This window comes from Geotrypetes seraphini, chromosome 6, assembly GCF_902459505.1.
Source record: "Geotrypetes seraphini chromosome 6, aGeoSer1.1, whole genome shotgun sequence".
In the NCBI taxonomy this organism is placed as follows: domain Eukaryota; kingdom Metazoa; phylum Chordata; class Amphibia; order Gymnophiona; family Dermophiidae; genus Geotrypetes; species Geotrypetes seraphini.
In genome coordinates, this window is record NC_047089.1 from 87,343,781 (window position 1) to 87,366,139 (window position 22,359).

The following is a 22,359-nucleotide window of genomic DNA, read 5'->3' on the forward strand; positions in this document are numbered from 1 at the left end:
ATGCTGCTGGTTTGGCAGGAGCAGTCTTTTGGTTCTCTGGACCTGGACCTTTTGGGGAGCTCTTCAGGATCCTCTGGGGAAAATGTTTTTTCTGCTAGCGGCGGCTTGCGCTCCATTGGCTAGTGCTGATTCGTCCATAGGGCGCACTTTTTGACAGGACGAGCTCCGTGAGATGCTTTTGCCATTTGCCTCTTGTGTTCCGATCCGAGGACACCATGTTGGAGCCCCCGTGTACAGTGGACCCCTTGCTCAGGGGGAGCCCCTCTGGTTCCCACTCTTTCCCTATGATTCTGGATTTTTGTGATAATTATGCTCACACAGTGACAGGTGCCGGTAGTGCCTTTTCTCTTTACGCATTCAGTGGTCCGCCTATCCCCCATCTCGGAAGAGGATTGGGACACTGAAGTTGCCGGTGGTGGATGCAGTGGTCTCGGCCATCTCGAAGCAGCATATTGTGTCTGTGGAGGGCAGTTCTGCCTTGAGGGACCCTGAGGAACGTAAGTTGGAGTCCCTTTTTAAGCAGAGTTTTGATGTGCCTGAATTGGCGGTCCAGGTAGTGATGTGTGGCGGGATGGTTTCTCAGGCGAGTTTTCTGGGCCGAGCGTGAATCTGTTTGGGACTTAGTAGAGCAGTAAGTTGCCCAAATTGAGATGGGTGCTTCTTATCTCTCAGATGCCATGTATGACCTCTTGCGAGCTTCTGCCAAGTCTAGGGTTTTTGGAGTGACTGCATGCTGTACCTTGTGGTTTCGAGCATGGTCTGCGGATGCGGCGTCCGAAGCTAAGCTTATGTAATTCCCCTGTAGGGGGTCTTTCTTAGTTGGTTCAGACCTTAACGGACTCTCAAGTGCCTCGTTTGCCTGAAGATAGAGCTAGGCCTCTGGCACGAGGTAGTACTGCTCGCGGGTGTGGGCGTGATTTCCTGGGCGAGGGGGCCTCTTTTTTTCAAACCCATGGGCTTTCCGGAGGCTGGTATTTCCAGCACATGTAGTCCTTTCGAGGGTCCCGCCGGGGTGCTGGCAGTATCCCCGCCGGTTCCCCTGCAGCCCGTCCTGCCCAATGACTCCGAAGAAGCAGGCTTTTCTCCACACCCTTCAAAGTTTGCTAGATCTCAAAGCTGTAGGCCCAGTACCCCCTCAGGAGTGGTGCACAGGCAGGTACTCAGTTTGCTTGTGATGCCAAAGAAAGAAGGGATTTTTCGGCCCATCTTAGATTTGAAAGGGGGCAACAGGGCTCTCCATGTTCCATCCTTCTGCATGGAAACTCTGTGATTCTGATGGTTCAGCCAGGGGAGTATTTGACTTATCTTGACCTGACAGAAGCCTACTTGCATTTTCCAGTTTGGGCCTACCATCTTTGCTTTCTTCACTTTGCAATCTTGGAGCTATCAGTTCTGTGCGCTTCCCTTTGGTCTGGCCATGGCTCCGGGGACGTTCACCAAGGTTATGATGGTCGTTGTGGCAGCGTTGTGCAAAGAGGGCATACTGGTTCATCCCTACCTGGCTGACTGATTGATTCGGGCAAAGTCATTGCAGGAGAGCACCTATGTCATGACTCGGGTGGTGGAGTTTCTGCAGTTTCCAAGAGTCAGGGCCTGGAGTATCTAGGAGTTCTGTTTGATATATCCTTGGGGAAGGTTTTCCTCCCAGAGGCTCAGATAAGCAAATTGCAATGTCAGTTTTGCCTGCTTATGGCGTCCCGGTGTCCTCTGGTGCAGGATATCCTCCAAGTCGTGATGTCAATGGCTGCTTCCCTAGACGTAGTGAGGTGGGCTCGTGCTCATATGCGTCTTCTTCAGTATGCTTTTCTTCAGAGGTGGTCGCCTCAGAGGCACAGTTTGGATCATCCTGTCCCTCTGCAGGGCTTGGTTCGCTGCAGTCTTCATTGGTGGCTCCAGACCTCCCATCTAGTGCAAGGGGCGAATCTGGATCAGATACAGTGGACGGTGCTGCTCACGGATACCAGTCTTCTCAGTTGGGGAGCACAGTGTCTAGGTCACTCAGCTCAGGGCACCTGGTCCACGAGGTGGCGTCCTGGTCGTTAAATGTTCTAGAGACCAGAGCCATCCGTCTAGCACTGTTAGCCTTCCGGTCCTTTCTGATGGGCAAGTCAGGTTCTTTCGGACAATGCCACGGCGGTGGCCCATGTCAATCGTCAGGGGGGCATCAAGAGCACTTTGGTGGCGCAGGAGGCGGCTCTGCTCATGTTCTGGGCAGTCTTATCTTCAAGACATCTCGGCCTCCCACATAGCAGGCATGGAGAATGTGTGATCAAACTTTCTGAGTTGTCACGCCCTAGATCAGGGGTAGGGAACTCCTGTCCTCGAGAGCCGTATTCCAGTCAGGTTTTCAGGATTTCCCCAATGAATATGCATTGAAAGCAGTGCATGCACATACATCTCATACATATTCATTGAGGAAATCCTGAAAACCCAACTGGAATAAGGCTCTCGACCGGAGTTCCCTACCCCTGCCCTAGATCCCGGAGAGTGGTGTCTAAGCCAGGGGTGCCCAATAGGTCGATCACAATCGACCGGTAGCTCGGCAAAGCAAAGTGAGTCAATCACCCACGCCGTCCCATGCTCTCCCTGCTTCGGGCCGACCAGCATTCCTCTCCCCGACGTCAATTCTACCGTCTGAGAGGAAGTTCGGGCCAGCCAATCGCTGCCTGGCTGGGCGGAACTTCCTCTCCGATGGCCAAATTGACGTCGGGGAGAGGAATGCTGGTCGGCCCGAAGCAGGGAGAGTATGGGACGGCGTCAGCGTTGGCTTTTGAGCCTGTTATCCATTGGTGGCATTTTGGCTCCTGTTCCCCGATGGCAGTGGCAGTGGCTTGGGGAAGGACAAGGAGAAAGAAAGAAAGGGGGCAGGCAGGGAGATAGAAGGAAAGAAGAGAAACAGAAAAAAAGAAAGGGGGCATGAAGAGAGAAAGAAAGAAAGGTCAGGGAGAGAGGAAGAAAAAGTTGGGGGAGTGAATGAGGTATGGAGGAGAGGAAGCATACAGGCCGAAAGAAAGATTGGATGCACAGTCAGAAGAAGAAAGTGCAACCAGAGACTCATGAAATCACCAGACAAGGTAGGAAAAATGATTTTATTTTAAATTTAGTGATCAAAATGTGTCTGAATTTATATCTGCTGTCTATATTTTACAATATGGTCCCCTTTTACTAAACCGCAATAGTGTTTTTTAGCGCAGGGAGCCTATGAGCGTCGAGAGCAGCGCTGGGCATTCAGCGCAGCTCCCTGCGCTAAAAACTGCTATTGTGGTTTAGTAAAAAGGGAAGGGGGTGGGTATTTGTTTATTTTTGTATGGTTGTTACTGAGGTGACAGTGCATAGAGTCATCTACTTTGAACTCTTTGAAAAAGCCCCGAAATAGGAATGATAATTAACAATTCTATGCGTACAGTGTGCGTTGTGGTTTTTTAAAATTTTATTGTTGGTAAATCATTTTGACTTGGTCATTTTAAAAGTAGCTCGCGAGTCAAAAAAGTGTGGGCACCCCTGGTCTAAGCCATGCAGACTTTCAGCTAATAGTGCAGTCTTGGGTCAGCCCCTCATGGACCGGATGGCCATGAATGTTAATGCCAAAACATCCCGCTTCTTCAGATGTCGCAGAAACAGTCAGGCCAAGGGGCTGGATGCTGTGGTTCAACCATGGCCAGCAGAGGGTCTACTGTATGTGTTCCCTCTGTGGCCATTAGTGGGCAGAGTTCTTCTCTGCATTGTTCAACATCCTGGCCTAGTGATTCTGTTGGTTCCGGATTGGCCCAGGCATCCGTGGTATGCAGCCCAGGTGAGGCATCTGATGGCGGATCCTCTTCCTCTGTCTCTCTCTACCAACCTGTGTCAGGGCCCCATTCCAATGTTCAATCTTTGTCTTATGGCTTGGCTCTTGAAAGGGACTGCCTAGGTAAGAAGGGATATTCAGAAAAGTGATCTCAACCCTCTTGGGGTCTTGGAGACTTTTCCACTTCTCGAGCTTATGTGCGGGTTTGGCGTATATTTGAGGAGTGCTGTGCTGCGCGTGGAGTGGACTTTTTTTGCACTTTCCCGCCTAACATCTTTGAGTTCTTGCAGGGTTCAGCTTGTGGCTTTGTCAGCTTTTCCTGAGTTGTTCCAAGGTCGCTTCTTGCGGGTGGCCAAATTGTTTAAGCCTCCCGTGTGACCATCGGTTTCATCTTGGGATCTTAATCTGGTCTTAATTGTGCTAGTGCGCCCACCTTTTGAGTCTTTGGGTGCCTGCTCGTTGAAGGACCTTATCCTTAAAGTGGTCTTCTTGTTGGCTATTACTTCTGCTAGGTGTGTTTCTGAGCTGCAGGCTTTCTCTTGTAGGTCTCCCTTCCTGGAGTTCTCTAGGAAGCAGGTTGTGTTGCAGCCTGTTACTTTCCAAATGTAGTTTCTCCTTTTCATGTTACTCAGTCAGTGGTTCTCCCGGTGTTAGGTAGTCGGGAGGGATCTTCAGAGCAGTAACAGTTGCGCAAGTTGGATGTCAGTCGGGGTCCTTCGCTCTTATGTGCTGAGGACCCAGGAGATTAGGAATTAGATCATTTCTTTATCCTTCTAGCGGGTCCTCGTAAGGGGGGATGATGCTTCCAAGACTATCATTGCACGCTGGATCAGGGGGATTATTTGTAACATGGGAGGAGAAGGGGTTCTGGGTATTTCAGGATTTTTTTTGCAAGGTACTGTTATGGTTCCTTTTGCAGAATTGCAAGTTAGATATCAGCTTCTAGCAGAGGATTTCTTGGCATATATGCAGGTGTGACATTTTATTCAAGGGCAGGGATGGTGAGCGAGTTGGGGGGAATCCAGAGAATATTTGGAGGAGTTATGGGATTTGTTATGGAAGGTACCATGCCCACTTTCAGTATCACACCCCCTTATTTGAGGGGTTGGGACCGGGTTACTTGTCCTTTTCGGACTAAATGGGAGATAGAGTTAGGGAGATGCTTCACTAATACACAGTGGCAATACCTTTGTCAAGAAACCCAAAAAGTATCTTCTTGTATATTAATTCAAGAAAATGCTTATAAGGTATTATCCAGATGGTACTACACTCCTGAATGGTTACATCACATTTTTCTATCTGTATCAGATTTGTGTTGGCGATGTGGGTCACAGGTGGGCACATTTTTACATACAGGTACTCATCGACTTATGACCTATTCAAGTTACGACTGTTCGACTTTACGACACGTTTACTACAGTTTCCCCTGCTAGCTGTTAGCAGCCCCAGTCTCCCGCATCCCAAGTCTCGCTATGCTGCAGTAATAATATAAAGAGGAGGAGGCTCCACATTTAATGTTCACCACAAAGGGATTGTGCTGTGCTTGACTTAGAAAGTACGAAAATGTTGATAAAATATTATTTTAAGATGATTACAATTAGAGAATGACACGGGGACTGCTTACCGCGGTAAACTGCAGGTCACCGCAGTAAACCCGCAGAAATGGAGACATTTGCAACTGGTTTACCGCGGGAATGGGGACAAGACCTTTCACTGCCCGTGGGAATGGGGACAAGACCTTTTACCGCCTCGTGGAAGTGGTGAAAAGTCTTACTCCTGTGGTAAAAAAAAATTGTTCCTGTGTCAGACTCAGCATCTTCTCCCCAGCTCCTCTTATGCCTATTTTACCTTCAGAAGCCAGCCATGCCACAATGAAGACAGAAGGAACCTAAAACCAAAGCCTAAGACCAAAGTGATTTGAAGAATAAAATTACCAGACAACAAAAAGAAAAAAAATAAATGTATTTTATATTTTGTGATTTAGAATATTTCAGATTTGAAATATGTATCCTGCTAGAGCTGGTATTAGACATAACTGGGGACCACAAAGTCCAGGCTGTGCTTCTTTAGCTTCCAGCTGGCTTAGGGCTCTCTCTCTGACCAGGGGGCAGTTGTCCTAGTTTCACTTCCCTAACATTATTCTTGCCATGTGTGACTAAAGTATTCAGTTAGCTTGATTTTTCTATGTAGCATTCTGTAGTAATTTGGTTTGTTCAGTGAAGGGGATATTTGTGAAAGGGAGGGGAGATGGGTTTTGTTGAACCTTGATCTGTTTTATTTGTGTTTATAAAATGACAACTATCAGAGGAGAAGCTTCCGCCCACATACACTCGACTGCAGGGTGGCACAGGCAGACTTCGCCGGCATCAGTTTCTTTTCTAAAGTGCCGCAAAGGTAAGGGGGAGGGAGGGAGATAGATTTGGCCGGAGGTAGGAGGGAAGGGGCCGCGTGCACGATCGGTGTCCACGCGCCTTCCATACCTTAAGTTTGTTTACGCCGTGAAAGTAAAGGGGAGGGAGGGAGATTCTCGGGCCGCTGAAGGACAGTGAGGTGGCGAGAGGGAAGGGTGGATGCTGCGGGGACAGGGACGGTGGGGACAGGGCGGTGAAGGGGACGGTGGTACGGTGACAGGGACAGATTTTTTCCCTGTGCCATTCTCTAATTACAATATCATTACCCAGTATAATACAGTATTCTTACCTTAGTCTAACATAGGCCGACTTACATCCCGATCAACTTACGACCTATCAGTCGGACCCAATTCCGGTCGTAAGTTGACGAGTACCTGTATTTGGTCGTCCTGTTCTTTGGTGGGTACATTTTGGAAGGTAGTCGCATGTTTGGTAAAGTGGTTGAATTGTGCAGTGGCATTGACGCCTCAGATTATTTGCTTGGGTTACACAGTAATGTACCCTCTTGGTGGCAGCGACGTTTTATTATGTACAGGACTTGCTGCTGCTTGGTGCCTCATTGTTTCTCATTGGAAAAGTTTGATTGTTCCTATTTTGTAGGCTTGAAGGACATGAGTACACTTTGTTCTACATATGGAGATGGTTGTAACCAGGCTTCAGGGCCACTATGAACATCATTCCAAAGACTGGCATCTGATCCAGACTCGCATAGCAGTTTAAATGTGTACATATAGAGAAGGGGGTGGGGGGGTTGGAGTGGGATCTTTTGCAAAATGGGAAGGGGGGGGGAGATGGTGTTTTCCTTGTTGGGCTGGGTTAGAGATTTGACATATCGGTTGTACAGTGTTCCCCCGGTCATTTGCGGTTTGTAGTTTGTGGTCCCGGTCATTCGCGGTATTCTCAGACCGGGATTCCTGTGCTAAAGTCGGGCTTTACCAATCAGGAGCTGTGTGTCAAAGTAGCTCCTGATTGGTGAAGCCTGACTTTAGTGCAGGAAGAGGTGGTCAGAGCATACCGCAAATTATTTCTTTCAATCGCCAACACTCCAGATGCCCTATCCTGCCTCCCCAGGCGAAAAACCACCTAAATCAGGCCTCCATGCCCTCCTCCTGCACCCAGCCGCGGTCCGTGAAGCCCAGCTGCAGCAGGTATTCTGGATCTGCAGCGGCTGCTCATGCGGCTCTAGGCGGCAGGTGCTTTCCCCGTACAGCTGCATGTAGAGCGTGGGCAGGGGGTTGCTCTCGGGCACCGGCGGGTAAGCGATAACCGGCAAGCGCTCCAGATCCAAAGGGCAGCCCGGAGTGACAGAATCCAGCCTGCCTGGGATCAAGCTGAAGCACTCCATGTCCAGTAGCCTCAGGGTGTGGGGCAGCGGCACCAAGCAGGGAGCATCCTCCAGCTCCTTGTCATCCCGTATTCGCAGTTTTTTGATATTCGCGGGGGTTCCTGGAATGGATCAAAGTCACCTCGCCACTTCGTCAATCTCTTCGCTTGTGGTTGAACTCGGCAAATCTCTCCAGAGGTTTACTACTTCACATTCCGCCACATGAGAAGATTCTCATATCCATGGACATATCCATTTATGCTTGGATGGTCTCAAGAACAAACACACCACGTAAACTTGTTTGAACTGAGGGCGATACGCAATGCTCTAAGAACATTTCAAGATCGTGCTTCCGACCAAATCCTAGTTCGAATGGACAATCAAGTAGCAATGTACTACATCAGCAAACAGGAGGGGGCATGGACTCTCTTCCACTCTCAGGAAGCCGAGCACATTTGGAATTGGGCAATTCTTCACAACATATTTCTCAAAGCCATATATGTGCAAGGCAAATAGAATACCCTCGCAGACAATCTCAGCAGACTTCTCTGACCTCACAAGTGGTCTCTAAACTCCGAAGTGTTGCGCCATATCTTCTCTCTTTGGGGGACTCCTCAGATAGACCTGTTTACATCTCCCCACAATCACATAAGTTACCTCGCTTCTGCTCCAGACAATGCTGTCCTCATCGTCTCAAAGCAGATGCTTTTCTTCTGGATTGGACAGACAAGTTCCTTAATGCGTTTCCATCAATCCCACTCATTCTGAAGACATTAGTAAAGCTTAAGCTAGAGTCAGTCACCATGATTCTGATAGTTCCTCAGTGACCCAGGCAATCTTGGTTCCCCCTTCTACTTCAACTGAGTACCAAGGATCCAATTCCATTGCAGATCTTTTCATCTCTACTCACTCAGAGAGTCAAGGATCTCTTTTACATCCCAATCTGCAGTCTTTGCACCTAACAGCTTGGTACTGCTTGGTCTAACTTTATCAGAATTTGATCTTCGACTTAGCAATGCTATCAGCATAAGTGGACACGCTTCATGTCATGGTGTAACCTCTGTGACTTGGATACTTCATCGTCTTCTATTCTTCAGTGTTGGACTATCTTCTTCATTTATCCAACTCTGAACATAAGACTACTTCAGTCAGAGTTCACCTCAGTGCTATTACTGCTTTTCATGCTCCTTTTCAACAATAAATCTCTAAACACTCATCTGCTTGCATCCTGTTTTATGAAAGGATATTTTCAATTCCAAACCTCCACCCAAGCCCCCTCCAGTTGTTTGGGATCTTATTGTAGTCCTAGCCTGTCTGAGGGAGCTGCCATTTGAACCATTGGCATCTACTCATCTTAAGTATCTCACTTGGAAAGTGGTCTTCTTGATCTCTGTCACTTCTGCTCATTGAGTGAGTGAACTTCAAGCATTGGTTTATGACCCACCTTTTACAGTGTTTCATCATGACAAAGTAGTTCTCAGAACTCATCTGAAATTACTTCCCAAAGTAGTCACGGAATTCCACCTGAATCAATCCATTGTGCTTCCAGTATTCTTCTAAAGCCTTATTCTCATCCTGGAGAAACTGCTCTTCACACATTGGACTGTAAGCACGCCATGGCTTACTACATTCAAAGAACTAAGCCACACAGGACTTCACCTCAATTGTTGGTCTCCTTTGACCCTAACAGATTGGCCCTGCCTTTAACCAAACAAACTATTTATCCTGTCCTATGCACCTCCAGGATTCAAACTAAAAGTGTTAGAATGGATAACCGATTCCTTAGATAATTTCATTTTTCCTCAAGAAGAGAACAATATAATCATTTTACCCCAATCATCAAAAATACGGTAATAAGGAATCAATTTCTTTGCCATCAAATTACCAATCGATAGCATCCATCCTTTTTTTTTTTTTTATAAAGATCATGGAGGGGCTGGTGCAAATGCAACTAACAAAATATCTGGAGCATCATTCCTTGTTACATGATTCCCAATCAGGTTTCAGATCTCACTTTAGTTACAGAGACGATGTTAGCTACTCTACTTGATCATTTGAACAGCCTTCTGAGCAGGGGTAGTAATGCTTTAGTACTCCAATTTGATTTAAGTAGCACTTTCGATCTTGTAGACCATCTCAAATTGTTGGAATTGTTAGATGCCTTGGGAATTCAGGGCAAAGTCCTTACATGGTTCAAATAGTTTCTCGAATCAAGACTTTATCAGATTAGATTTAATGACATATCTCTACTATCTGGAAAATCCCCTGCGGAGTCCCATAGGGCTCCCTACTCTCTCCTACACTATTTAATATGTATCTTTCTTCACTGGTCCACTCATTGAGTAACATGGGTTTAAAGCTCTTCAGCTATGCGGATGATATCATAATAGTTATCCCATGCTTCAGAGCCTTACCCAACAGCATCCAACTTATTGAGCCGGTATTGCTTTTGATGGAGTCCTGGATGCAGGAATTTAAACTGAAATTAAATCAGGACAAAACTAATTTTTTTTTTCGTTATGTCTCAAAGGATCCCTCTTGAACCATACACATTACAGGGGCTTTCCATAGATAGGAAGATAAATGATACACATGCTTCCCACTTTTCTGAGGAGTTGACGTTTAATATTTGCATTAATTAATGAGGGGATCTTTAAGGTAGCAACTGTATGGGAAGACCCACACATACTCAGAGGAACCTAGATTTTTCTGGTCTTAGAACAAAGTTAGCACCATCACCACTTGTTTTCAGTTTTCTTTCTGCTGTTTACAGACAATTAACAAAAAAAACCAACAACACACACACAATGGGTTCCACAGAAAACACTGAGAAGCCAAAGGACAAAAGCAGGGTGAAACCGGTGGTCTGGATAAAACAGATTTATAAAATCTTCATAACATACTGTATGGTACATACAAATGAGGAGACTTGATATAAACTTGTTATGAAAACTTTGGATTTATTATGAAGATTTTGGACTTTACATGAATATTAATAAAGTCATTTTTTTTGATTCATAGACAATTCCCATTACAAGCAAGCAGCTTTGCTTTTCCTGCCCCTTGACTTTTCCCAATACAGCTGTGAAAGTATTCAGAATATACAACTATATTTACCATGAAACATTCTTTCTTTCCAGCTTTTGCTTATAGCGTGCTTTCTGATTATATTGGCACAGGTTGAGGTAAAAGCAGTTCCAGTGTCCCAGAAAAAGACATCTTTGCAGCAAGATCAAGTGAAAAAAATCCAACGCATTCCTGGCAGCCCAGCCATTGCAGCAACAGCATCTCCCACTTGTACTGAGATGACTTTTGGTGGGCTGCCCTCACCAAAACTTGATGCCTTATATGAACCAATGATAGTGAAGGAAGCTCGTTACATTGCCATCACGATGATGAAGGTAATCATTTTCATATTGAATTTATGGTCTGATATTTTCTAATATGTTCTAAAAGATAGTAAGGACAATTAGCATAATTTCTTTGATTTTCGCCAAAGAAAAGATTAGAAAGGTACATGGTAAGTAGAAACCAGAATGACAAGCACTTTTTGAAATAAAGGAGATATATGAACAATTTCATGATGCCTAGTTTATTTTTAATTGACAGGTGAATTTCATTACAGACCAGGTTTTCCTTTAGCAAATAATTGAAGAAGTTGTTTGTATCTGTGTCTGTATATGGCCGTTTGGTGGAGGATGGGCTGGGGAGGGCTTCAATGGCTGGGAGGGTGTAGATGGGCTGGAGTAAGTCTTAACAGAGATTTCGGCAGTTGGAACCCAAGCACAGTACTGGGTAAAAAGAAGAAAAAATTTAAAAATTTAAATTGAATCAGGTTGGGCAGACTGGATGGACCATTCGGGTCTTTATCTGCCGTTATCTACTATGTTACTATGTTGTTTTATCTAAGGGACTACGGGCTCTGAACAATGTTGCTTTTTTACTAAGCTTCGTTAGGTTGTGGGTTATCAATTGATTTTTCACAGTCAGTTACAGATTTCCTTGTTCTCTCATAACACTCATCTAATGCACCTTAAAATGGGATATGCTGAAACAACCTGCAGTAACTTCCAAATGTGTCTGCGCTAGCTACATGCTAAAAAAAAAAAAAGTGAGGAGGTGTGTCAGTGGGTGGGGAATGGGAGTTTTGGTTATAACCATGTGCTAATTACCATACACTAACTACTTAGAACATGTGCTTCTTATGGTTCATCTTTTTGCTCCATGGCTGTACCTTTGAGTTCCATCATCCACCACCCATTTCTTTTCTTTTTTTTTTTTTTTGTGTACATTAAGAAAGAAAACCCCCCTCCAGGCAAAATTGACTTGCAGTAAAATCTTATCCCTTCCCCATCCTTCTTTCAGTTAAACAGAAAGGGCCTGATTGTATATATCACACCTAAAAAAAAATCGGCACCGACTAGTACAGTGCTAAGTGTAATTCTACAAGGTGTGCATACCATTTATATAATTGTGCTAGCGCTGGTGCACAACATGTAACTTTGGTGCAGACATTTAGGCACCAAAGTTATGTGCACATCATATCTAACTTTAAGGAACGCCCATGATCCACCCTTGGTCATGCCCCTTTTCAAATTTGTACACTGCAGCTAGCTTATACATTATACTGTTGAGGGTAAAGGCAGGGCAGAGATGAATGCTGTGACAAACCCAGCCCCTGCACTAGAGCAGCCAATAAGATTCGGTGCAGAAGAGCTGACCAGGTCAGCTCTAGTGAGCAACATGAGACTGACCTCCCTTGCCCATGCTGTAGGAACAGTAGTGAAAATGAGCAGATTGATTATGAGCAGGCAGAAAGACAACATTCTGACCTTGTTAGTACACCAGGAGCTAAAGCCAGGGGAGCTGTGCCTTTGAGAATAAAGCAGGGCAAACAGGAGAGGCTTGAGATAACATAGCCTGCTGTGGAACCAAAACCCGGATCTTTTCCAGATAAGCCCCGCCAAAAAGTTAACCCCAGCCACAGTTTTAGCTAACACCATGCTAAGTGAATACTTGGGAAAAGTGATATACAAAGGGGGGCAGAGCCCCCCCTTTGAACCCCCTCGAGTCATTATTCAAATCATATGAATAATTTCCTCGGAGGGCTTCAATATCGCCCATGCACTTTTTGCATTAGTGGTGGTGGGGCTTAAGTTTTCGCCCGTGCACTTTTTGCATTAGTGCCGGGGCTTATCTGGAAAAGACCCCAAAACCCATCCCCCCTCTACAGGTTGAAGGGGAGTGGCTTTGGTCTGGTGAAAGGCAGACTGAAGAAAGTAGTAAGAGGAGTGATGTGGCAGACGTACTCAAGCAGGCTGAGGAAAGGCAGGAGCTTTGGCAAGACCAGGCAGATTCTGGAGTCTCAGACTGGCCTATGGAAGAGGTGGAAGGAAGTTTTCCCACCTCTAACTTTTATGCTCCAGAGGGTTCTGAGAGCATGGACTTCCAAGAGAATTGTACCAGCACAGAAATCATGCCAGATCAAATAGAAACCAGCTAAATCAGTGAGTGTTTGTAAAGCAGCTTGTTGTTTCTTCTTAGGCATGGTATGCTCTGTTTTTGTTCAATAGTTTTGAGTTTGACATTTTTACAAGGAAGTTTGCTTACCTAAGTGTACGTAGTCTGTCAAATTCATGCTGTGTTTAGTTAGAAGAAAACTGTGCAAAGTTAGGGTTTTGAAGGCTAGACAGAGTACACTGTGTTTGCCATTACTGCTATCATTCATAAAGCTCTGTTCAGCTGAGCTGCATACTAATGGTTGCTACAGCAACTGAAAAACCTTATACGGAGCTTGACTATTCCAGCATAATTCTTAAAACCTCAGAGAATATTAAAAGCTCTCTAATCCTGAGTTATACAGTTCCTGTATGCATTGTATTGTGGATATTTTTGCTGTCTGGAAAATAACTGACACAGAGAAGAAGTTCTGGCTTTCTGGAAGCAGTTTTAATTTAAACGCTGGGCAAGAGTTTATTGTTCAGTGCAAGATAAGTTTATTGGGGGGAGGGTGGGGGTTTCCCCAAAGTTCCTTTTCTCTATGACTTACTGTGGTCAGGACTGAAGAAGGTGCCCTTGTACAAAGAACTGAATTCTTGCTGACATTTACTGCAGTGTTGGACTGGACATTTTAAGAGCTGGTTTAAAGCTCATAACCAGTTGCCTGTGCTGTTTACCAAATTCATGTATTTTTCTTTTGCCTTTGTTTTGGAGGAACTGATGTGAAAGCTGAATGTCATTTGATTTTTCCTTATGCTATACATTTGACCACTGGGTCAAAATAAAAGCCACTTTTGATTTATGACTTTATGACTGAGCTTGCATTTGTGGATAAAGCAAATACTTACCTGTGCTTCCATGACCCAGGCAGGTCCCTAAGGCTAAGTAAAAATCCTGAAGATACCCCTGGTAGTAGGGGACACATCAGATCTGAGGGTTTTTGTCATCTTTCAACTCCGCTCAGAGGGGTGTTTATGACAATGTGTGGCTATGTGGATGGTGTCGTCGAGAGCATTTTGGCTTCCTGGACCATGGGATGAACTTCCAAGGGCTGCTGAGCAGGGATGGTGTGCATCTATCAAAGAAGGGAAGAAGTGTCTTCGGCAGCAGGCTGGCTAATCTACTGAAGAGGGCTTTAAACTAGAGGTGATGGGGAAGGTTGATCAAAGCTCCCAGGTGAGTATAAGCCCTCAGGTAAATAAATCACTGAATACCTCTTCATGGAAGGGAAAAGGGGGCAATGTCTGGAAAACAGTATATACTCATGCTTGAAGTATGGGAAACATGTTTCTGGATCTAGAAGCTGTAATGGAAGAAGAGGAGTTGGATAAAGTGGCAATCACAGAGAACCATGACTGGGATGTAGTTATACTGGGCTTGGGTGTGATTGTATGTGACGATCTTAAGGTGGCCAAACAGGTTGAAAAGGTGACGGCAAAAGCTAGAAGGATGCTAGGTTGCATAGGGAGAGGAATGGCCAGTAGGAAAAAGGAGGTATTGATGCCCTTGTATAAGACTTTGGTGAGACCTCATTTAGAATATTGGACACAATTCTGGAGGCTGCACCTTCAAAAAGATATAAAAAGGATGGAGTTGGTCCAGAGGAAGGCTACTAAAATGGTATGTGGTCTTCATCATAAGGCATATGGGGACAGACTTAAAGATCTCAATTTGTATATTTTGGAGGAAAGGCGGGAGAGGGGAGATATGATAGAGATGTTTAAATGCCTATGTAATGTAAATGTGCATGAGTCGAGTTTTTCATTTAAAAGGAAATTCTGCAATAAGAGGGCATAGGATGACGTTAAGAGGTGATAAGCTCCAGAGTAATCAAGGAAATACTTTTTTATAGAAAGGATGGTAGATGCGGAGTAATCTAATGAAATACTTTTTATAGAAAGGGTAGTAGATGCATGGAACAGTCTCACAGAAGAGGTGGTGGAGACTGAGACTGTGTCTGAATTCAAAAGGACCTGGGATAGGCACTTGGGACCTCTCGGAGAGAGAAGGAGATAATGGTTACGGCGGATGGGCAGACTAGATGGGCCCTTTGGCCTTTATCTGCCATCATGTTTCTATGTTGTTGAATATTGTCACTTGTTGAGAGTACCCTGGGGACTAAGGATAAATAAGGAACCTAGGTTCCTGGATAATGGAGATTATGTCCAAAGGTGGAATGCAGTATTGATACAGGGTTCCTTAGATTTAATGTTATTGGATAAAAAAATTTCAGGAAGCACAGGGAGAAGTATGGGAAAATTTAGACCAGATGAGGGAAGTATTAGGAACTGAGGAATTCGAACAAAAATTAACAGAATTTACTCAACAGATGGAAAAATATAAACAGGATATAAAACAACAGAAGATTAGCAAGTTTAAACAAGATGAATATGATTACAGTGCTCCCTCGAGATTCGCAGGGGTTCCATTCAAGGAACCCCCGTGAATCTCGAAAAACCGCAGATAGGGTTTTTCATGGGGGAGCCTTAAGAGGGCAGTGGGAGAGCAGCCGGAGGGCCGCGGTGCAGGAAATCACTCGCGGTTTGCTCTGACCGCCTCTTCCTGCACGAAGTCGGGCTTTATCCAATCAGGAGCTGCATGTCAAAGCGGGCCAATCGCAAGCTTGAAGGTCTTCAAGCAAGTCTGCTTGCGAAAACATCCGCTAGGGGACTCCATTGGTGACGTCACCCACATGTTGAGAATATCTGCCTGCTGTCCCTGGATAACACCTGTTACAGTAAGTAACTGTGCTTAATTGTAACAAGGGCTGACAAGGGGGCGCAGTGGTTAAGAACATAAGAACATAAGAAGTTGCCTCCACTGGGTCAGACCAGAGGTCCATCGCGCCCAGCAGTCCGCTCCCACAGCGGCCCATCAGGCCTATGACCTGTGAAGTGGTCCCTGTCTATTCCTATAACCTACCTCTACTTCTGTCTGTACCCCTCAATCCCCTTATCCTTTAGGAACCTTTCTAAACCTTCCTTGAACCCCTGTAGCGTGCTCTGGCCTGTCCTTGATAGAGTAGCTTATGAACAAGAAGCTAACCGCCAATTATCTGATAGTGAATATTATTGAGAACTGTCAGATTTAGATCCCACAACTGAATTTGGCCATAGGATTTTGGCATGTTTAAATACGGCTGAGGACAGTGGGGATCATTTCATTAAAAGAATATAAACATCTGGCGGTATTTCATTGGGTATTTCATACCCAATGTGCATAAAAGCTTAACAGCCCCCCCACCCCACCCCCCCGGGCACCCAATTGTTTCTAGTCGGGGGTCGCTATTTCAGCCATTGTCTCAGTTTTTGTACTTTTACTTACAGGATTTGGTCCGTCATATCCCTTCCTTCATTGAAGATTTCCACTCATTTAATCAATGAATTAAATAATTTGGATGTCAATGGGTCGATTGTGCTGGTAACTCTGGATGTAAAGGAATTGTACACCAATATCCCCCAACGAGAAGCAATTGAATTAATCAGACAAGTAGTAAACCAATTAGATATGATGGTTTCAAAACATTTGGGGGATATTGGTAAATTAATAGTGAATTGCAATTATTTTGAATGATTTAATGTTCCCATTCCCTCCATCCACCGAAGGCCCACCCCCGCACCAGGCACCCCCCAAACAGCCCCTCCCCTCCCCCACCAAAAAAGTCCGGAGGGATGCCCACTGCCTCCTGCCACCGTAAGTCCCCCAAACCCCACCCCCATACCTTTCAAGGACATTGGGAGCAGGAGGGATGTTCACTCACTTCTCCGATTGATGCCCACCTGTCCAAACTGGCGGGCCTTCCCCTCCATTATGCATCATGTGATACACAGGGAGGGGCCTAAGGCCCTGATCAGGTCAGATTCCTAAGGGGAGGGGTCTTTGGTGTTTGAACCAATCAGGACCTTAGGCTCTTCCCCTCTGTACCCTGGGATGCAAGGGGGTGGAGTCCAAAGCCCTGTTTGGCTTGGATGCTTAAGGCCCCTCCCCTTGGTAGGCATCTGAGCAATTTGGGCCTTAGGCCCCTCCCTATGCATCACATGATGCACCAGGGAGGGGAAGTCCCACCATTTTGAACAGGCGGAAATCATTGGAGGAGTGACTTGGTGTCCTTCCTGCTCTCAACTTCCTTGGCAGATACTGGGGGGGGGGGGGGGGTTCGGGGAATCTCCTGTGGCGGGAGGAAGTGGGTATGCTGCCTGCCTTTTTTGGGGGATTAGGGGATGTTTGGGAGGGTGCCTGGTGAGTAAATGGACCTTTGGTGTCAGGAGGGGAGTGGACATCCCTCGTGTCATTTTTTTCTCACAAGGTGCATAGCAGGGAATGGGCATCCCTCCTAATTCCCAATGCCCATTAAAAAGAATGAATAAAACAAACAAACCAGGCACATCTGTTTTTGTTTTTCAGATCACTAAAACCCTTGCCTTTTTTTGTGTGTGTGCAATGCCAAGCAATGTTAGTGTATCAATCACTTGGTTAGTTTACATGGGGTTTTAGCTAATTTGCATGGCTGGATCGAAAAATGGGTGATTGAGGGGAAAAACACGCAGTGAGCCGTTTTGTTCTTCAGGTTGGCAAATGCAATCGTCGCTAAAGCTGTCAAAACAGGTTTAACAACAATCGTGGCTTTAGTGCATCTGGGCCATGGTCAGGTTCCTGAAGGGTGTCTGACACTACGGCCTCCAATTCGAGAACCGTTTCCATCTTGGAACCTTAATATAGTCTTGCAGGGACTCAGCAGAACCCTGTATGGGCCCTTACAGGAAAGGGAAAGGGATTTGATATACCGCTTAGATAAGATGTATTAAGCGGTTTAGAATCAGGTACTCATTCATTTTCCTTATCTGCCCTGGTGGGCTCAAAGTCTTTCCTCATGGATCTGACTTTGGCAATTACTTCTGCTAGGAGAGTTTCAGAAATGCAGGCCCTGTCATGCAGAGAGCTGTTTCTCTGGACCATGGAAGTGGGAGTGACTTTGCGGATGGTTCCCTCCTTTCTGCTGAAGGTTGTTTCGGCATTTCATGTCAACCAAGAAGTTAGACCGCCAACATTTCACCTCATAGCGTCCAAGAAAGATGACAAGTCCTTAAAGGTTTTAGACGTCAGAAAGAGCCTTTTATGTTACCTGGAGGTGACCAATGAGTTTCGTCTCTCTGATCATCTATTTGTGCTAACCAATCAGGCGAGATGAAGTGGACCTGCTTCCAAAGCTACCATCTCTAGATGGGTTTGTAGAATGATATCCCCTGTTGTGACAAAAAGCTGCCTATCTATTTGTAGACGCATTTGACAAGAGGAGTGGCTTCTTGAGCGGAAGAAGAGCGATTACTCCTTAGGAGGAAAAGATATTATTTTAAGAACCTAACTTCTTTTTAGATGACAAGATATATATTTATATTACCACAGCCATTTTAGCTATTGATGGCTTATTCTGTAACTATAAGTAAAGATTAAAAAATAAAAATGGCTGCGCGTTAATAGCAGCATTGGCCATTTTACAGCTGTGGTAAAAAATGGCCTTAGTATGCAGGAAAGACCCACTTTTTGCTGCAACTTAGTAAAAGGACCCTAATTTCAGGACAGTTTTAAATATGTTTGATGGCATGTGCTTTGAACTTCTGTAATTTCAGTTGAGCTGAACTTGTATCTTTTCCTATATGAAATAACAATAATCCTACATTTTAGATGTTGAGGTCATATGATAAATGTGAACTGGAAGTCAAAATAGTGTTCAAACAAATATTTGATCCAGCTTTTTTTAGTCAGTTATTTTAATGATGTTCTTTCTCTCATTTTAGATATATGAAAATTACTCATTTGAAGAGCTACGTTATGCTTCACCAACACCTAAGAGGTAAAAATTTAAGATTCTTTTGTATATTTGAAAGTGTGCATTCTGAAAGTAAACTTTTCATTATATTAAATTCACAGTGACTTTTTGTGCTATGACCTAGGGCTATACTGAATATTTGTATTTGATTAGATAGGGCCCTAAATACATTATTAGTATTTGGAGCTGAATAGTGCTTTAAATTTGAATACGAATAATCCAGAGCTAAATCCTACTGATATAAACACTTGATTTCTGATTTCACATTGCTTCTTTTATTATTTGTTATGTTAAAGCTTATTCTATTTACATCCACTCTAGAGTGTGTATGATAGGTATTTTGTATGAACATGGTTTTCTGTTCCTCCTACTTGGCAGAAGAACACAGATCCCCTACAGTTTTTTCTTTCTGCAAGTGAACTGTGCAGAAGTCTTTCTAATCTGCTCTGCTTATTTAATTCCTTTATTCGATGCAAGTTCATTCTTTTCGGTGGCTTTGTTGTCTTGAGACCTCTTTTTCAGGGGTTCTCTGTCTAGGAAAGGTAGCAATTTCTGCAGAGCTGGATTGCAGTTTCGGGAGCCAGCCTGCTGTGTGCCACCATCAGAGCTTGGGGTCCATCTCTCTGTGAGTGAGCTTGCCTTCTGATCTTGTCAGAGGTTTAAGCACAGGCTGTGTGTGCCCCGAGTAAGAGCCCTCATGTGTCAAGGTTCTGAGGGGGCGGAGGTTTCGGTTGGGTTCAGTTCAACTGGTAGCCCGAAGATCCTGAAGATTGAACTGTTTGGAGAAAATTTGAGGCAGAAATTCCTTTCACTTCACTTCAACGGCATAGACAGAGCTGACAGGCAGACACTTCTGAGACTGTGAGTACAGCCCCATTATTTCCTGTGGGAAAATCAGAGGCGGGTGGGGAGTTAAAAGTAATTTTTTTTTCTGCAGTTTCATGAGTTAGAGTTCAGGTTTCCCACCTCTAAAATTCCATTTTACAATGTGTTTTTTTATTTTTTTCAGTTTGTCTCCACGGATAATTTACGGTACAGATTTACTGATGGCAGCTATCTTGGGTTTTATCGATCTTTTTTTCAACTTCTGTACTCTGCCTCATAACCCCTTGGTTTTGCAAAAAATTGTCAGTGTTGGACTCCTTAACTCCTAATCAGATGAATTCATGAGCAGATTGAGGGTCAACATAGCAAAACCAAAAGTAATGTTATCTAGAAACCCGAATGATCTGTCATTGGCCCTTGTTCAAATACTGGGCAATGTTTTGCAGTTTTCTGTGGAGATACGTTATCTTGGAGTGATCCTTGATTCTCAACTAACATTTCATTCACTTGTGCAGATGTTGATAAGAAAAATGTACTTCAAGTGCGACTTGTAAGTAATCCGTACTATTATCTGTCAGGTGGTGACTTTAAAAAGGTCCTTCAGTCAATCGTGCTCTGAAGTCTAGACTACTGCAATATAGTGCTACTGGGTGTTCTGGCCACTGTATTAACAGCATTACAAGTTGCACAGAATTCTGTTATCTGCACATTATTTAGGTTATCAAGGTGTGATACTGTATCAGTGTTTATATTACGCTGTACTGGCTTAAGGTAGAGTATAGAATGAGTGGTTAACAAGACTAAGAATGGTATAATGCCCCTGTATTGCTCCATGGTTTGACCTCATCTGGAGTATTACGTTCAAGTCTGGTCTTCTTATTGTTGTTGCTAACCTATTTAGCACTACATGGATTGTCACCACAGTACCTTTCAGAGGTAATCGCATACCATACTTCACTCTTAAAGTTATGGTCTGCTGGTAACAGTGATTTGGTGATACCATCTAGAAAGGAGTTGTGGCTGCAATCCATGAGGGCGTTGACATTCTCATGTGCTAGCCTAGCAAAGTGGAATAAACTTCTGGGTTATGTAAGTCAGCAAGGGAATCTTACTTCATTTAAACATTTGTTGAAACATCACCTGTTCTGTCAGATGAAATATGGGTGCTAAGAGAAAGAACAATACAGTTTTACAACTCAAATGTATAAATTATATAAAGAGACAGGGGTGGGTATTTGTAGCATGGGGGTGAGTATTGTATGTGAGAGTAGGGTGGATTGTTTTTGATGTGTATTTTATGTAGGACAAGGCAGTTTAGGCAACTCCGTGCCTGTATGTATGTGTTTTGCAATGTGTGTTCTTTTTATGTGGTGGGCTTTTTTAAACTATATGTGTGTTTTTGGAACCCACTTTGTATAAAGTGGGATATAAATAACAACCATAAACCATGTGTGGATTGTGCCAGACTACCAGCGAAGGAGCTTAAAATGTATCCCATGCCATGGCACATGCAAGGAAGGGGCAGGATCTTCGGGCTTCGCCTCTTCCAGATCCTCTAAGGCCAGGGAGCTGATGTGGGTCTGGAAAATGGGCAGAAAATCCCGCTAGGTACCTGTTTTTTGCAGTAATGCAAAATGCAAGTGCTCCGAGTCTGAGGACCTTTCGCAAACTATGTCTGGGGTCTGTCAGGAGCCAGGATGTGGCTTTTCCCTGGAATTTGTTCAGCTCGTAGAGAGCATTTCTTATGGCTACGGCTCACACAGTGCAGCCAGTGGGCACACCGCAAGCTTCTAAGCTAGTGCATTCCTTTACAGATATCACTGCCCAGGTCCCCAGTGCCCAAGTTAACTAAGGAGCCAAACTGCTTTGGTTGGCACACTGATACTATGCCGCTTTTGTCACCAGATGCTGCTTCCACTCTGGATGACACTCATTCCCTTTGCAAAACAGTTAATCAGGATCAGAGAGTGGTGGTGATCTGGAATGCTCTCCCGGAGGCTGTTATAGGGGAAAGCACCCTTAAGTGATTCAAGAAACGGTTGGATAAGTTCCTACTGGAACAGAACATACGCAAGTAAGGCTAGACTCAAATATGGCACTGGTCTTTGACCTAAGGGCCACCGCATGAGCGGAGTGCTTGGCACAATGGATCACTGGTCTGACCCAGCAGCGGCAAATCTTATGTTCTTATGATGCCTCTGGGAGCCCTGATCCGGGTGATAGCCCCTCCATCCGCTGATGAGCTCTCCATGTCTCAGTGTATGGTCATGAGCCATTCTAATTTTCTGATGTCATTTTTTCCAGCACATCTGGATCTCACTGCTCTGGTAACAGAAGAATGGGAGACACCGAGAGTTCTTTCAAACTGACTAAAGCTACTTCTAAGCTTTATCCTATGGTGCCGGAGTTTCAGCAGCTGTTTGAGCAACCAAAAGAGAATTCGGCAGTGGCTCAAATTACCAAGTACACAGCCCTCCTAATGAAGGAGGAGTAATGCTTAAAAGATTCCATGGATCACAGGGTGGACATGATCTTAAAGAAGATCTTTGAAGTGGCTTCTTCGGGCATTAAGGCTGCAGCAGCTGTCTCTTTTGCGACATGTGCCTGTCACACGAGACTGTGCCATGATCTATTGGCGGAGGAGGATGCCTGCCCCCAGCTGGTGCTGGAGGGCATGGACTATGTA

The 22,359-nt window shown here is 44.8% G+C and overlaps 1 protein-coding gene across 9 annotated transcripts in view; it reads left to right on the forward strand.

Annotated features, from left to right (window-relative positions):
- MYCBP2 (MYC binding protein 2) overlaps positions 1-22,359 on the forward strand; it is a 977,923-nt gene that overhangs the window by 599,651 nt on the left and 355,913 nt on the right. For all 9 annotated transcript variants that reach the window (XM_033949399.1, XM_033949405.1, XM_033949401.1 and 6 more), the window contains 2 exons: positions 10,702-10,923; positions 18,817-18,872. In XM_033949399.1, coding sequence (XP_033805290.1) covers positions 10,702-10,923; positions 18,817-18,872 — 278 coding nt within the window. The remainder of the gene's footprint in view (positions 1-10,701; positions 10,924-18,816; positions 18,873-22,359) is intronic.